The following is a 16,730-nucleotide window of genomic DNA, read 5'->3' as shown; positions in this document are numbered from 1 at the left end:
CAGGTCCAGCCATGTTGAGAGGCATAGGGGGAGCGAAGGTGATGCGGCTTGGCTTCTCTGGCGAGAATAGGCTAATATGGTTAGCAAGTTTAGCGCAAGGGGAGTGCGAAACAGACTGTGAAATGACCTGGATACTGCAGCCCTGTAGTCTGTTCAGCATAGTAATTAAACATGGAAACCATAGATAGGGAGAAACTTATGTTTTACACTGAGAGAGAGAGAGAGAGTCAATGAAAGTAAAATTAAGAAGAAAAATGGGGAGGCAAGGAGTATTTACTGATAGAAAGAGAGAAGGAGCAAGAAAGTGAGATGAGGTGGTTGAGTCAGGGATAGTGTTGATGGAGAGAGGGAGAGGGAGAGAGAGATTGAGAGGAGAGGAAAAGGATTGAAGAGGAAGAGAGATGTAATTACTGTTCTTGTTCCACAGTGACCACAGTGGTCTGGAATAGGGAGCCTGCCTATTACTGTCAACACAGCAGGGCCAGAACACACACACGCACATGCACAGCACGCACGCACGCACACACACACGGACAATACCGAACCCACACACTAGCACCTACATTGACTTCTAAAAGCCAGATCTGACTTCATTTTCCAAACTAAAACAGAACAGACTAGTCCAGTTGTGTTTACATACAATACCGCCACACAGCTCACAGGACATTAAGAGGTACATTTTTCCCTTGAATGTCACAAAAAGTCTCCAAAGCACTGTAATATCACTTTAAATACAATAACATGTAAATGATCTGAGCTGTTGAAAACAACTGGAGACAGTTAGATAAGAGATGTCTGTTGAGTGCAGAGCTGTAGTGGGAGGGACATGGGTGGACAGGAGGTTAGGGTGAAGGGATTTATCTAAGCTGTTTTCACCTTTGGCTAGGAGACAGCAGATACACACACACACACACATGTTTTTGGGTCTGGGCTAACACTGGTTCTCACGGCTGTAGTTTGTCTCATCTACAATTTGGATGGTTGATGCTCTAGTAGGGAGTCTGGGCTGCATTTGTTCATTGTGTAAGTGTGTGTGTGTGTGTGTGTGTTTCTGCCCCAGAGACCAAGGCAGAGCTCCCTGAATAACATTAACATTTAAAGCAGCACACTAATAACAGTGCAACATAATAATCACCACATTCATTGCATTACAACTGTGCAGCTATACCACATATTGCCTGCCGACCTCTTATAAGAAGAAATGGCTTCATAACAAAACGCTAACATAAGCCCAAATAATTACCTAAAATCATAATATCAAAACACTAAACATTAGAGAGACCACACAACCCAGCTTTGCTTAACTCAAATTAACCCTACCACACAAGTTTTTATTCATCAGCAGACTCAGACACAATTTACATCAAACGTATCTAGTTATTATAGCTTGGGTACTGCTTGGGGATCATTTACATTTGCACTTATTACAGTAGAACAAAACAATGCCTCTTACTATAAGGCCTACATTGTATTATGCACTACTACATCGGTAAAAAAAAAACCAAATTTGTTTCAATTTGAAAGGCAAACATATCTCATGAGAAAGAGATGAAAAACAGCCTTAGTCATATATTACAACTCCAGTGAAGAAGATGAAGAGAGAGAGAGAGGGGAACAGATTATGACAACTGGTGAGATGGAGTGACAGAGATAACTACCATGGGATATGTGTCAACAGCAGCCTTGGGAAAATCCTCTGCGTTATCATTAAAGGCAGACTTGCACATTTCCTCAGTGAAAACAATGCACTGAGCAAAGCTTTTTACCAAATGACAGTACGATAGACCGCGCGTTCACCCTGCACACCCTACTTGACAAACAAACTAAACAAAACGTTTCTAAACAAAGTTTTCTCATGCGTTGTTGATTTCGAGAGAGAGTGTGAGAGAGAGAATATATATGGGCCAGAGGTCAGTGGGGGGGTGAGAGAGTAACTATATAATAATAAAATGTTATTGGTCAAATTGTATTTTGCAGATGTTATCGCGGGTGAAACTAAATGATTATGTTCCGTTCTCCAACAGTGCAGTAATACCTAACAACACAAAACCCCAAAGGAAAAATAAAGGAATTAAGAAATATGTAAATATTCGAACGAGCAATGTCGGAGTCCGGAAATTAAAATATACAGTATATGTATATGATGGTGTGTATAGACATTATGGACAGTATATATAATATGACTCATCCACTGGTACACGCACGCACAAACGTGGTATAAAAACACACCATTACTATTAGAATGGAAAAACACTGGAAGTGACTGAAGTGAATCAATGATTTCCCTATCAAAATCACAAGCTACACCAGTGCATAGAGATCAAGTCTATAATCTGTGGCCTGGTAAAAAGAAAAAAGAAACATTCTGTCTTTCATTGATTGGGATGGATTTACCCCAAACCCAAATAGCTGTGTAGGCCTTCATTATCAGATCAATAATGGAGTAAGATTGGAGAGAGGGAGCAGGTTGCAAGATAAATATAATGGATCCTACCTTTTTAGAGCCTATGTTTGATTTTTTTTATCTCTATTTTTTTTGCTTTTCCCTTTTCCCATGATCTCTTGAACCATGGAAGTATCTAACCATGCAGAAATGTCTGATGAAATCATTTGATATCCAGCACCAACAAATTACCTACACGTAAAAGAAAGAAGCTAAACTGAAGGAATTCATATACATTTGAACTCTGGTGAACTCCGCAGCATGTAGGAGAGACAACAATTGGAGACACCACCTATTGGAAAGTCTAGGACACAGAGATATACACGAATCTGCCGATGTGACTTCAACATGTAAAAGACAATTGTTCTAACTCTTTTGTAACAACACAATTGTCGAACACATTTAACAATTGTTGCCTTGTTCATAATAGTGGTTTTTGTTTTGTTATTTATTACATATCGGTATTGTCGAATATAGAGATCTGAAAAGAAGGTGGTCATGTAACAGCAGCATCACACGAGCAGTGTGTGCATGTAAAGGTCGACCAGCCAGGAAGTTGAGGTAGCTAGCCTAGCTATGTTATCCATTTTGCCATCATAATGGGATATTATAAGATAACGTGCATGTTGTATGAAAGCATGACTAATTTAAAGAGCTCAGTCAATGCTCATAAAAACGTCTGCATCTAAATCAGGTAGCTTGTAGGCTTAGCCAGATAGCTAGCTACTCAAGCTGGTTATAAGAATGGTGCAGTTTAGCTTGAGTCGCCTACTAGTCACAGTTTCTAAACCTGTATTGTCTTTGTGGTAATGCTGTGTTGCTGATGATTGTGGTATGGTTTGACAGGGTCAGGACAATTACAAAGCTACATCCTGTGGTGTTATTAGACTGAATGGGCTGGTATGCCTTTGGAACACAGCTTGCTTACATTCTCATTTTTCTGGTTTCCCCTAGTTACCACGGCCACAAAGTCCAAATTGGCTCCATCTTAAAAAATGCATTCAACATGTGGTTAGGTTTAACACTCACATTTCAAGAAGATAAATTGTAGAAATAGACAGAGTTTATGACTGTGTGGCTGCGGTGACTAGTGACAACCATTTATTCTCAACCCCTCAAGGTTTTCTGTGGGAAGTATGCTGTGTCTGGAGAGAAGGATGCTGGGACTTGTAGGCTTCATAGGGGGTGACCTCCATGCTACATTTGGGAGACTCCTGAGATGCCCGGTGAGGTCTTCAGCAGTCCAACAGACTTCTGGCTCCACACACCACCCCCAGAGGGTGTGGCTCTCCTCACAGGTACCACTCTGTGGCCACCATACCCCTAAACATAGGACAGGCCTGTATGGGCCTTTTACACTGGGGAGTTCCCGTGGCCTTCTCTCCCTCCCCCTTTTCACCCAGAGGGTCACCCTCTCCCAGGGACCCAACACCTCCACAGCCAAGATCAGGTTGCGAACGCGTCTGGTAGTCACCCTGCTGTTCGGCGGGGGTCTGCTTGGCACCTGGTGGTACGTGCGAAACGAGAAGCGGCAAAATCACCGAATGCAGCGTATAGAGCAGTTGAAAAAGGTGGCCCTGGGCCAGGGAGACTTCAGCCTCCTCGACCACAGGGGGCACCGCAGGACCAAGAGAGACTTCCTGGGTAGCTGGGTGCTCCTCTACTTTGGGTTCACCCACTGCCCTGACATCTGCCCTGAAGAGCTGGATAAGGTATCTGCTGTGGTCAGCTCCCTGGACAAGGACCGGTCTCTCCCCGCGGTCCAACCGCTGTTTGTGACGGTCGACCCGGAACGAGACAACGTGGCGGCCCTGGAGAGGTACGTGAAGGACTTCCACCCCCGGCTGATCGGCCTGACGGGTACCCCAGAGGAGGTGAAGGTGGCGGGGAAGGACTACAGGGTGTATGCCAGCCCTGGACCGAAGGATGAGGACGGGGACTATATAGTGGACCACACCATCCTCATCTACCTGGTCAACCCCGATGGACTGTTCCTGGACTATTACAACAGGATGAAGGACGACGTGCAGATTGCTGAGAGCGTCAGGAACCATATGAAGAGCTACGTCAAACTCTCTGAGTGAATGACGGTAACCACACCAACAAGACTGTATCAAAGACCCATGGTATGTCACACTTAAACTGAACCCAGTCCAGATAATCTCCATCAGAAATTAGGCCCTGTGTTAAATTATTCCCAGACCCGACTGAACCACAACAATATGGACACTTCATCGAGGCTATACTGATTCTGTGTGTGCAATAAGTTGTTTTTGTCCAACAATAATGATATGGATATGAAATTGTCTTTATACTGGTCTTTAGTCAACGGCACGACAATCACTAGTATACAGTCACTAGTAGGTGTTGCAATATTGAAAGTGTCTTCACATAATCTTAGTAAAATCCACATGCTCATGTTTTATTTTATACACATTTTTGGCCATAGTAAAAAACATTGTTCCTTACAAACCAATGAAACATAATTTCCCAATTTAGGGTATTCTCTTAAATGAAAGTAGGAAAATGATCAAGTTTTTCTTAAAAAGTCCTCTCATTTTATATAGAAAATGTACAAGTTCTACACCACTTGGACAAACATGCAAATAAAAAGCTAAATATACAATTGTCATGGATACAAAGCCAAAAATTGTGAAAAGGGTGATCTTTTTTAGATGTGTGTCAGTCAACACACCACAACATACCCCAAGTGTGACATCTGGTAAATATAGTGTAAATGCAGGTGAATGGAAGAAAAAAAAGGGGGGGAAAATAGCTTATTTCTCTGACATAACCAGAGGAATACACAGACACAAAAGATCAAAACCATAGAGAGGAGATTGAAATTAAATAAGAGCAAGTACATGAGCGAGTTAATGGGTGCAGCCAGGTCCTGTTGATATAGCAGGTTAGTACTAGTGGTACGGTAGGCACAAGTGGCGCCACACACACAGGAGTGTGTACCACGTTTCAGAGTAATGGGTCTCTAGTCCCCACTGAGTCTGTAGGAGGCAAGAGCTCACACACCCACTGGATCAGGTTGAGGAGATTTTTGGGTCGGAGGTTGATGCGGGGGCTTTCTTGAATCGTTGGTTGGCCCGGTGTTTGCTGAGCAGAGTGAGTCCCATGGTGTCGATGCTTTCCTCGAGACCCTCACTCCTGTCCACCTCCACTGTGTAATCGTTGGCCTGAAGAGGAGAGAGAATGATAATAACCTGATGGCACAGTGTCCTGATGGTTGAGTAATGGAGTTACTGTAGACAAATATACCTTGAACTAGGAGCTATTAAATTAATTTGTCATACAATAAAATCAAGCATCTCTAAATATCAAGTGTTCAGTGTCAAGACTGAACTCCAGACAGTGGCTCATTACGCTGGATTAGATTGTGATGTATTAAAATCACACACACACCAGTTGAAGGGAAGCCAGCATGTACTTGCAGGCCTCGAAGTTGTCCATGCCGTGAACTACAGAGGCGAAGGTCCTCCTCTGGCCCACACTGCACAACGCGGCTACGATCCTGTCCCCATAGTCATGGATGTCAAAGGTAGCACGCTCCTCCTGCATAGACATGGGGTCAGGAGTGTCTGGAAGTTTAGCCAACAGATCACATGACGCCAAACTAGAAATCAACAGGCTGAACAAGGATATATTTTTATTAGAATAGATACTTGATCTACAGCAAAAGGTCTAGAAAGTATGTTATTGAGTCTTACCTGATAGGTGAGCTCCGGTCGTATTTTGTCCTCCCATTCCTTCACTCTTTTCGACAGCGCTGTCTCCTGGGCATAACCCTGGGAGTTCACCAAGAACTGCTCCTGAAATATGAAGGAAGTGGGGTGGGGTGGGACATCAGTGACTAGCTACACAGAACCCTGTAGTATTTATTGCTGGAACATGACCCAGAAAAACTGGCTATTGAGACCGGCCTGTGTATACGTACCACACTCTTCTTCACCAGGTCTTCGTAACTCAGCCCGTCCATGTCTGCCCCTGGCAGCAACAGAAACATTGTAAACATACTATCTTTGCCTAGGATTGCCTACAGTGTCTTAAAACTTTGAGTGGTCAACAATGTGTTTTATTTATTTTGATCTGTGTTTTGTATTGTCAAGTAACACATCATTGTGGAGTGCCACTAATACATTAGTCTAACTCTACAGTCACACAGTGGAGACCTGACAGCCAGGACGGTGTCTACCAGGTATGAAAGCCTGTCCATTCAGGAAGTCAGCCGGGGCTTCATCAGTCAAAGGGTCATGTTCGTTGTCAGAGAGGTCATCGTGCAGGCCTAGGGGGTCGTGGTGTCTGAGGCCCTCTAACTCCTCCTCCCTCTCGTCCAGCTGCAGGTACGTCCTTCTCAGCTCCTCGTCAGACACAAACACACCCTGTAAGGGCACAAGGCTGTATGTTCAGTACATACTCATACACTCAACAGTAAAAACAGCAACAAATGCTCTTTGCAGCATGACCCATAGAAGTACAAACACATACCGTGTTTCTAAGAATCCTTTTCCGGGTCTTCAGCTTGTCTTTCATTTTACTCATATAGATGTAGTTCAAGTCTGTAACAGAAACACCATTTGCTGTAAGCGCCAAATTAGTAGAGGGTCCAAAAGAAAACTAAATGATGGGATAGAGGAGGTGAGATCCACCCTTACCCGTATACGTAGGTCCATTCTTTAGCCTGGGTTCAGGGGGGTCATCTGCAACAAGAGACGGCATTTGTCAGGTATATTCCATCCTATTCACAGTCTTCAGACACACCAACACGCGTTTACGCACAACTTACAGGTGCCAGTGTACCAGGTCCAGAAGTCTTGCAGCGCAGCGGGGCCTTTCCTTTTCCGCTTCCCAGAATCATCAAGACCCGGAGGAACCTTATAACATTTTCCTATGGCGAAAGAACACACATTTAACACAGACAGGCCCCCTCACAGAAAACATACTGCGATACCCTCTCAGTGAGTAAGAGTCAGTTGGACTGCATGTCATCGATAGGAAAATGTTCTCACCTGTTTTCAGAGGCTTGTCCTCGCCGACTGTATCATAAAGGTCATGTAACCTCCACATGTTTGCCTGCATCACAACAATCCTCACATCACAAAGACAAAAAAAAACAATGTGCATACTAGAAAGGTTATTTTCCGTCTCTAAATGTGTCGGTGGTTGTGACGGATAACCGTACCATCTGAGCCCTCTCCTCCTCCATCCTCTGTTTCTTCTGCTCCTCCCCAGAGAGCTGCTGGACTCCTTCCCTCTCCCTCAACACCCTCCTTTCACTGGGGGCCTGGGAGAGAACAAGTTAGAACACACCAATAAACACCACATGGTAATACAAATCATACACAATTCAACACAAGGTCCCATAAAAAGGGCTATGATAAATGGGTTACTAGCTGTAATGGAACTAGGTGTGTGTGACACCAACGGTTCCTCTGTACGTATGCATGCATGCACGCACAGTGCCTTTGGAAAGTATTCAGACCCCTCGACTTATTCCACATTTTGTTGCGTTTCAGCCTGAATTCAAAATCTATTAAATTCCCCATAATGACAAAGTGAAAACATGCTTCCTTTTTTCAAATGTATTTAAAAGATCGAATTTACATAAGTATTCACACTCTTGAGTTAATACATGTTAGAATCACCTTTGGCAGCAATTATAGATGTACTTCTTTCTGGGTAAGTATCTAAGAACTTTGCACACCTGGATTGTACAATATTTGCCAATAATTATTTTCAAAATTCTTCGAGCTCTGTCAAATTGGTTGTTGATCATTGCTAAACAGCCATTTTCAACTCTAGCCTCAGATCTTCAAGCAGATTTAAGTAAAACATGTAATTCACCCACTTAGGAAGATTCCGTGTCTTTTTGGTAAGCAACTCGTGTAGATTTGGCCTTGTGTTTTAGATTCACCTTTCAGCAGGACAATTCATATCCCATTTTTTTGTCGAAAGCAGACAACCAGGTTATCCTCCATTTATTTTTTATCCTCAAAAACACCCCAGTCCTTAACGATTACAAGCATACCCATAACATGATGCTGCCACCACTATTGTTAAAAAAATGGAGAGTAATGTGTTGTATTAGATTTGCCCCAAACATAACACTTTGTATTCAGGACAAAAAGTGAATTGCTTTGCCACATTATTTTCAGTATTACTTTAGTGCCTTATTGCAAACAGGATGCATGATTTGGAATATTTATCCCCTATAGGCTTCCTTCTTTTCACTCTGTCAATTAGGTTAGTATTGTGGAGTAACTACAATGTTGTTGATCCATCCTCAGTGTTCTCCTATCACAGCCATTAAACTCTAAACTACTTTAAAGTCCCCATTAGCCTCATGGTGAAATCCCTGAGCGGTTTCCTTCCTCTCCAGCAACTGAGATAGGAAGATCACCTGTATCTTTGTAGTGACTGGGTGTATTGATACCCCATCCAAAGTGTAATTAATAATAATTAATAAAAACAAACTCACAGACTGAGTCCATGCAACTTATTATGTGACTTGACAAGCAGATTTCTACTCCTGATCTTATTTAGGCTTAACCATAACAAAGGGGTTGAAAACTTATTGACTCAAGACATTTTAGTGTTTCATTATTTATAAATTTGTTAACATTTCAAAAAAACATTCTTCCACTTTTACATTATGGGGTATTGTGCGTTTTAAATTCAGGCTGTGACAACAAAATGTGGAAAAAGTCAATGGGTGTGAATACTTTCTGAAGACAATGTATATCTATATAAACTCAGCAAAAAAATAAATGTCCCTTTTCCAGGACACTGTCTTTCAAAAAAAAAATCAAAATAACTTCATAGATCTTCATTGTAAAGGGTTTAAACGCTGTTTCCCATGCGTGTTCAATGAATCAAAACAATTAATGAACATGCACCTGTGGAACGGCCGTTAAGACTAACAGCTTACAGACAGACGGTAGGCAATTAAGGTCACAGTTATGAAAACTTAGGACACTGAAGAGGCCTTTCTACTTACTCTGAAAAACACCAAAATAAAGATGCCCAGGGTCCCTGCTCATTAGCGTGAATGTGCCTTAGGCATGCTGCAAGGAGGCACGAGGACTGCAGATGTGGCCAGGGCAATAAATTGCAATGTCCGTACTGTGAGACGCCTAAGACAGCGCTACAGAGAGACAAGACGGACAGCTGATCGTCCTCACAGTGGCAGACCACGTGTAATAACACCTGCACAGGATCGGTACATCCGAACATCACACCTGCGGGACAGGTACAGGATGGCAACAACAACTGTCCGAGTTACACCAGGAATGCACAATCCCTCCATCAGTGCTCAGACTGTCCGCAATAGGCAGTGAGGCTGGACTGAGGACTTGTAGGCCTGTTGTAAGGCAGATCCTCACCAGACATCACCGGCAACAACGTCGCCTATGGGCACAAACCCACTGTCACTGGACCAGACAGGACTGGCAAAAAGCGCTCTTCACTGACGAGTCGCGGTTGTCTCACCAGGGGTGATGGTCGGATTCGTGTTTATCGTTGAAGGAATGAACGTCACATCGCGGCCTGTACTCTGGAGCGGGATCGATTTGGAGGTGGCGGATCCGTCATGGTCTGGGGCGGTGTGTCACAGCATCATAAGACTGAGCTTGTCATCATTGCAGGAAATCTCAATGCTGTGCGTTACAGGGAAGACATCCTCCTCCCTCATGTGGTACCCTTCCTGCAGGTTCATCCTGACATGACCCTCCAGTATGCCAATGCCACCAGCCATACTGCTCGTTCTGTGTGTGAATTCCTGCAAGACAGGAATGTCAGTGTTCTGCCATGGCCAGCGAAGAGCCCGGATCTCAATCCCATTGAGCACGTCTGGGACCTGTTGGATCGGAGGGCGAGGGCTAGAGCCATTCCCCCCAGACATATCCAGGAACTTGCAGGTGCCTTGGTGGAAGAGTGGGGTAACATCTCACAGTAAGAACTGGCAAATCTGGTGCAGTCCATGAGGAGATGCACTGCAGTACTAAATGCAGCTGGTGGCGACACCAGATACTGTTACTTTTGATTTTGACCCCCACCCGTTTGTTCAGGGACACATTCCATTTCTGTTAGTCACATGTCTGTGGAACTTGTTCAGTTTATGTCTCAGTTGTTGAATCTTATGTTCATACAAATATTTACATGTTAAGTTTACTGAAAATAAACGCAGTTGACAGTGAGAGGACGTTTCTTTTTTTGCTGAGTTTACATGCGCATGAGTATGTGCGTGTGTGTAAGAGAGAGATATCTACATTCCTACCTGGTGTCTGTCAATATGTTCCTCAGGTCCATGGTCCATCTCGTTGTCCTCCAGGGGCAGAAAGTTGTCCGCACCGGCATCACCACCATCGTCCCCGGTAACGCCCGCCACGGCATCCCCTGCTGCAAACTCTGCGTCATCTGGACACACAACAATAAGGATGTCAGCACCCGGCCTTAGCTTAGAAATACACATAAAAGAACCGTATATTCCATTTGAGCTGGTCCTGGCAACATGGTATGGGATTTTTTAAAATGCATTTTATTTAACCTTTATTTAGTGCTCTGTTGGAGGCAAAACACATCAAATGCTCCCAACCCGCTCACAGAGAAATCAAATCTTTGGGGTGTTTTCTCAAATCAAATTTTATTGGTCACATACACATGTTTAGCAGATGTTATTGCGGGTGTAGCGAAATGCTTGTGCTTCAAGCTCCGACAGTGTAGTAATATCTAACAGTTTCACAATATATTACCAAAATACACATACATCTAAGTAAGGAATGGATTAAGAAAATACACAAACGCACTGTTCAAAAGTTTGGGGTCACTTAGAAATGTCCTTGTTTATGAAAGAAATGAAAAAAAATAATAATAATTTTTTGTAAATGACTATTGTTGTTGGGAACGGCAGATTTTTTATGGAATATCAACATAGGCGTACGGAGGCCCATTATCAGCAACCATCACTCCTGTGTTCCAATGGCACATTGTGTTAGCTAATCCAAGTTGATCATTTTAAAGGGCTAATTGATCATTAGAAAACCCTTTTGCAATTATGTTAGCACAGCTGAAATCCTGATTAAAGATGCAATGAAACTGGCCTTCTTTAGACAAGTTGAGTATCTGGAGCATCAGCATTTGTGGGTTCGATTACAGGGTCAAATTAAATAGTACCCGCAGCTTCATTAAATAGTAACCACAAAACAGCAGTCTCAACGTCAACAGTGAAGAGGCGACTGCAGGATGCTGGCCTTCTAGGCAGAGTTGCACAGAAAAAGCCATATGTCAGACTGGCAAATAAAATAAAAAGATTAAGATGGGTAAAAAAAAACAGACAGAGGAACTCTGGGTCCAGGACCCAGTTACACAGGGCGGTGTTCAGACCCAGGGCCTCGAGCTTGATGGTGAGCTTGGAGGGTACTATGGTGTTGAATGCTGAGATAAAGTCAAGCCAAAACGCTTGTGTACAGTGTATAGAGCTAGACACAGTAATGTACAACTGTCGATATACAGTATCGATCTCTAAATGCCTCTCTACCTTGGTGCCCGAACAGGGTGACGGGGACCAGGCGTGCATCAGACAGGGCATCCCTGAGGAAGTGGGACTGAGAGGAGGCCAAGAAGAGGCGGATGATACCCAGGGAGTCCGGAGTGAACGTGTTCATCTTAAAGTCCTTACAGCTGCCCAGCACCTCTCCTTTCAGACTGCAGGGCACACACACAAACATTGATATGACAGCCCTCTACAGAAATGTGTTCCACCAGAAAGTAAGGCATCTACATATTGCAAGGCTGACAATGTTCCATAGTTATTCTACAGAAGAGTTCATCATGTTGAGGGCGGTTTAGGCCGTGGACTTGGCACCCACCTGACGAGAAGCAGCTTCTGTTTCTCAAATGCCTCGGGAGGAATCAGAGACTCGGGGGGAAGAGGGGCCACGTCCACATTCTAAGGAACACACAGGACAATCATTTACACAGAGAATCATGGATACACACACACACACACACACACACACAAATCAGTTAGTCTGATTAGAATGTACAATATATTGATTGGTGTTTCAGAGGGGCATTTATAAAGGGTTAAATGTTTCCAGAGGTGGACACTGACCGTGTTGGCCTCATTCTTCATCTCTGACTGCAGGGAGACATCTGTTGTATCCTGGTCTAAGGAGTCAAACTGGGGGAACAACAAACATCAGTAAAATCAGGTGCTAACAGTGTTGGGCCGGAACTAAAGCCTGCTACAAACCCCCTATGGCTCTCTTTGGTCAATGTCTCCTAGCCCAACTGTCACCCCCCCCCCCCCACACAGCTCCACACTCTTACCCTGTCGTCATCATTAGCATTGTTGGATGAGGCCCCATCTGTTCCATCCTCTCCAGAAGTCAATGCTTGTTTATCTTTCCTGAAAATGACAGGTACAAATCCCTTAAACTCAATGGGAAAGGAGGTGAAGAAGCAGAGCACCATGAAAACTGGGGGTTTGAGTGGTGCTGTGTGTGTTCACAGGGAGCGAGGCAGGGACAATACCTTGCGGAAGTATTCATACCCCTTGACTTATTCCACTGTGTTGTGCTACAGCCGGGAATTCAAAATGTATTAAATTGTCCCATCCCCCCCACCCATCTACGCACAATGACAAAGTGAAAACATGTTTTTAGACACTTGTGAAAATGTATTGAAAATTAAATACAGAAATACTCATTTATGTAAATATTCACACCCCGGAGTCAATACATGTTAGAATCACCTTTGTCAGTGATTACAGCTGTGAGTCTTTCTGGGTAAGTATCTAAGAGCTTTGCACACCTGGATTGTACAATATTTTCACATTATACTTTTTTAACAGTCATTTTCAGGTCTTGCCATAAATTTTAAAGCCAATTTAAGTCTACTATAGGCCAACGCTGTATATTCAGGACATAAAGTTCATTTATTTGACATTTTTTTGCAGTTATACTTTAGTGCCTTATTGCAAACAGGATATTCCATGTTTTGGAATATTTAGATTTTGTACAGGCTTCCTTCTTTTCACTGTCTTTCTGTGTTTGAAAGTCACTGCTCGACTGAGGGACCTTACAGATAATTGTACAGAGATGAGGTAGTCATTAAAAAACTCATGTTATGCACATTTTTACTCAGTAACTTAGGCTTGCCATCACAAATGGGTTGAATACTTATCGACTCAAGACATTTCAGCTTTTCATTTCTTATTCATTTGTAAAAATTCCTAAAAACACAATTGCACTTTGACATTTTGGGGTATTGTGTGTAGGTCAGTGACACAAAATCTCAATTTAATCCATTTGAAATTCAGGCTGTAAAACAACAAAATGTGGAAAAAGTCAAGGGGTGTGAATACTTTCTGAAGGTACTGCACTTACTTCTTGTTTCTGTCATTGATGTAGTCCAGAGTTTGGTACACCAGGTTGTACAAATGCTCCACCTGAATCAAACAATAACAAAATAATACATTTTAGTAAAGTGTTTCCCCTACATTCATTTAGCAGCGGTGGGCTGCTAAATCATTGCCACCACCAAAAAAAACATGATAAAAGTATGATATGATTTTGTTTTGAAAATAATTTGAGGCATTGAAATTTTCAGTGTAAACTTAAAACACTTAAGCTAGATATAAAGTGTGTAGAAATGATAATGGACCTATATATTTTTTAAATAAGATTCTTGAGAACTAACAATCACCAAAATAAAAACTAGACAGTCATGGCATGGATTTTAATATAATGTTTGAGTCACTCAGATAGCATAAGAACATGCATTAAGCCATGGAAACTTTTGTAGAATTGTAGGAAATTAGCTTTAAAATGGCAATTTCGCTCAGCCCCATGGGAAAATGTGTAGAAGAATTTAAGGAAATTAGCTTTAAACTGAATGTAATCTCTCTCAGCCAGTGAGCCCCTTGACAAAATGCAGGAAACTCGTTTTAAAACTAAAATTCCCTCCGCCCCGTTTCGAGGGCCTCTAAATAATGTTGGTCAGAGACATTACACACACAACTTTGCTGAAACAAATCCTAAGGGAAACTCTAATAATAATACATTTGATCTCTAACACGCATTTCAAAAACTCAAGCTGCTAACAATATCATAGTTATACCACAGTTGTGATCAAATTAATTGTGGTGGATCACAGTTACTTTTGGACAACAAGTCAGGAATATTATATGAAACCAGCCTAATGTTATTTTCTACCAAACAACGTCTCACCTTCTTGCTGTAAATGCAGGCTGAACCTTGGATGAGCAGCGCTGCCTCTGCAAAGTTCAGAGTGGTTTTGCCCCCATCGAACGAGATGCACATCTCATCCAACTGCCAGGACATAGAGACAATATGAGAGTGGTAAGTGTATACAAACTTGTGAGAGGACAAGCTTTCTTAACAGTCTACTCCAGCCTTGGTCTGTGTGATTTTCAACCCTGTTGGTGACTCCATTGATTAATACAAGGCTGTGTGTGTTGACACACAACAATGTTTTTAATACAGTACTTTAAGTCTATTTTGTTGACATGATTTTCCCCATAATGCATGTCACGGGCTCATTCCCACCTCCTCTAGATAATCTGCCAACTCCGAGGCCACATCAATGTCCCAGTTTTTCGTGAGCTCCCGGATAGGCTGCAACAAATGGGCGAATCGAGTCTCCACTGTGTCCATGACCATGGCTCCCCTTAAAATGAGATGAAATCAGATTTGAATTGGTGTGATTTTTAGAAAAGATAACACTTTATTCAGTAGCTATCTACAAAATACATTCGTTGACATTTAGCTATCTAGCTAGCGAACGTTTAAGTTTACAGAAAAGTATATTTGGTTAATATAGTCGCTAACGTACTCACCTAATTGTAGTACTGACGTATTGTTACACCATTCCTGTAACGTTAGCTAGCTAGCTAGCCAGCTACCAACATTTTTTTATACAGACCTTCGTGAAATGCTATTACACTCACCAAATGATTTCCAATCACCGTAGGCGTTGATTCACAAAATACGAAGGTGAGCCAAATATTTAATATGTGATGATAAACTTTGGAGCACTTTCAAAAGAACCGCGCGTCCACCATTTTATTATTTTATGTTATATTCGCGCGAGATGTTCTTATTCGCCGACTGTTTCCGCTCTGACGTCAACAGAGCCAGGGCTTATGCGCTTTGCTGCCATCTACTGGCGGGTGTACCACTAAAAAACAACCTGTACCCATCTCACCCACCGAAAGATGGAGCACTTGGAATTTATATTTAGTGTGATGAAGTGTGATGATGTTCGATGCTTGTGGCCAGGTTAGGCTGCATTTACACAGACAGCTCCAATCGGATATTATTCCTAATCAGATCAAGTATCTTGTCAATAATTTGAACATGTTTATATCAGAATTTGGCTGCCTGTGTAAACGCAGCCTTAGTTATCATTTAGAAATCAAATGAGCATCTGTGTGTCATATTAACCACTTCTGATGTTTTATCGAAATACCAAAACATCAACCAATATCAGCAATGCAACATTTCGTTTTATGCTAAACTTTTCCAGTTGCTGAACACATTTTCTACTTTTATTGCATATAGGCCTAATTCGCACAATGTTATTTGACTTTGCCTCTAGTTTACATTCCCTGTAAGCCATATATCAAACGCATTTAATGTGGTTTAGTTTTTAACCAGTGGTGGGGAAACTATTCTGAAAATATAGTTTACCAAGCTACCAATTAGGCCTACTTCACACTACAAGAAGTTACCTAAAGTCACTACATTCAAACTACTTCATGAAAAATGATGTTTTCTAAACATGCAATGTCAGAGTCAGCTGTTCACCTATGTTTGCCTATTGCAAAACATGTTTCAAGTGAGAATTTGGCAGGTTTGATGCCAAAAAAGTAAGACAATTCTTGCTTCTTCACTCATATTTTATTTTTGCAAAAAAAAAGTATTGTGTAGTTCCATAAGTTAGCTACACCGCAACACGGCAAACAAGGTAGGCAAATTAACTACTGAAAAAAATACTACGATTTGAATTTAGTTCAATAGCACCAAGCGACTGCAAAATGTAGTGAAATTACTCGTTGAACTAGTCTACATGTAGTTCGCTAATCGCCACTCCCCAGCACTGTTAACCCTTGCCTGGAAACCCGATGTTGAGTTGCTTTGCTACTCCCCAACACTGTTAACCCTTGCCTGGAAACCCGATGTTGAGTTGCTTTGCTACTCCCCAACACTGTTAACCCTTGCCTGGAAACCCGATGTTGAGTTGCTTTGCTACTCCC

At 42.3% G+C, this 16,730-nt stretch overlaps 2 protein-coding genes across 4 annotated transcripts; one reads left to right on the top strand and one right to left on the bottom strand.

The window, feature by feature from the left end:
• The first annotated feature begins 2,956 nt into the window (after positions 1-2,956).
• On the top strand, positions 2,957-6,747 carry LOC139378647 (protein SCO2 homolog, mitochondrial-like). Of its 2 annotated transcripts, XM_071121001.1 has the most exons (3): positions 2,957-3,004; positions 3,564-4,569; positions 6,610-6,747. In XM_071121001.1, exon 2 carries the CDS (start codon positions 3,580-3,582, stop codon positions 4,525-4,527), a length of 948 nt encoding a protein of 315 aa, XP_070977102.1. In that variant the 5' UTR covers positions 2,957-3,004; positions 3,564-3,579; the 3' UTR covers positions 4,528-4,569; positions 6,610-6,747. The 2 variants fall into 2 exon arrangements, with proteins under 2 accessions (XP_070977102.1, XP_070977101.1); XM_071121000.1 differs by lacking the exon at positions 6,610-6,747 and having other exon boundaries at positions 3,564-4,970.
• On the bottom strand, positions 4,844-15,560 carry LOC139378645 (non-SMC condensin II complex, subunit H2). 2 transcript variants are annotated; one of them, XM_071120999.1, is made up of 19 exons: positions 15,423-15,560; positions 15,022-15,142; positions 14,683-14,784; positions 13,840-13,901; positions 12,782-12,860; positions 12,564-12,632; positions 12,319-12,398; positions 11,988-12,154; positions 10,728-10,867; positions 7,635-7,736; positions 7,462-7,525; positions 7,239-7,340; positions 7,108-7,152; positions 6,941-7,011; positions 6,648-6,834; positions 6,390-6,433; positions 6,163-6,264; positions 5,858-6,007; positions 4,844-5,631 (listed from the first exon to the last, which is right to left on the bottom strand). In XM_071120999.1, exons 2-19 carry the CDS (start codon positions 15,133-15,135, stop codon positions 5,479-5,481), a joined length of 1,833 nt encoding a protein of 610 aa, XP_070977100.1. In that variant the 5' UTR covers positions 15,136-15,142; positions 15,423-15,560; the 3' UTR covers positions 4,844-5,478. The 2 variants fall into 2 exon arrangements, with proteins under 2 accessions (XP_070977100.1, XP_070977099.1); XM_071120998.1 differs by having other exon boundaries at positions 6,390-6,439; positions 15,423-15,558.
• Between the last annotated feature and the right edge of the window lie 1,170 nt (positions 15,561-16,730).

This window comes from Oncorhynchus clarkii, chromosome 21 (assembly GCF_045791955.1).
Source record: "Oncorhynchus clarkii lewisi isolate Uvic-CL-2024 chromosome 21, UVic_Ocla_1.0, whole genome shotgun sequence".
In the NCBI taxonomy this organism is placed as follows: Eukaryota; Metazoa; Chordata; class Actinopteri; order Salmoniformes; family Salmonidae; genus Oncorhynchus; species Oncorhynchus clarkii.
The sequence above is the reverse complement of the archived record's forward strand: the minus strand, read 5'-3'. Positions and strand labels throughout refer to the sequence as shown.

Bases quoted from the DNA above. Each gene is read 5' to 3' on its own strand.
- LOC139378647 (XM_071121001.1), top strand. From the start codon at position 3,580: ATGCTGTGTCTGGAGAGAAGGATGCTGGGACTTGTAGGCTTCATAGGG.
- LOC139378645 (XM_071120998.1), bottom strand. From the start codon at position 15,135: ATGGTCATGGACACAGTGGAGACTCGATTCGCCCATTTGTTGCAGCCT. The intron at 7,153-7,238 runs GTAAGTTGTGCG...CTCTTGTTGCAG, and splicing joins GACCTGGTACACTGGCACCT to ATGACCCCCCTGAACCCAGG. The intron at 5,632-5,857 runs GTGTGTGTGTGA...TCTCCTCTTCAG, and splicing joins TGCTGGCTTCCCTTCAACTG to GCCAACGATTACACAGTGGA.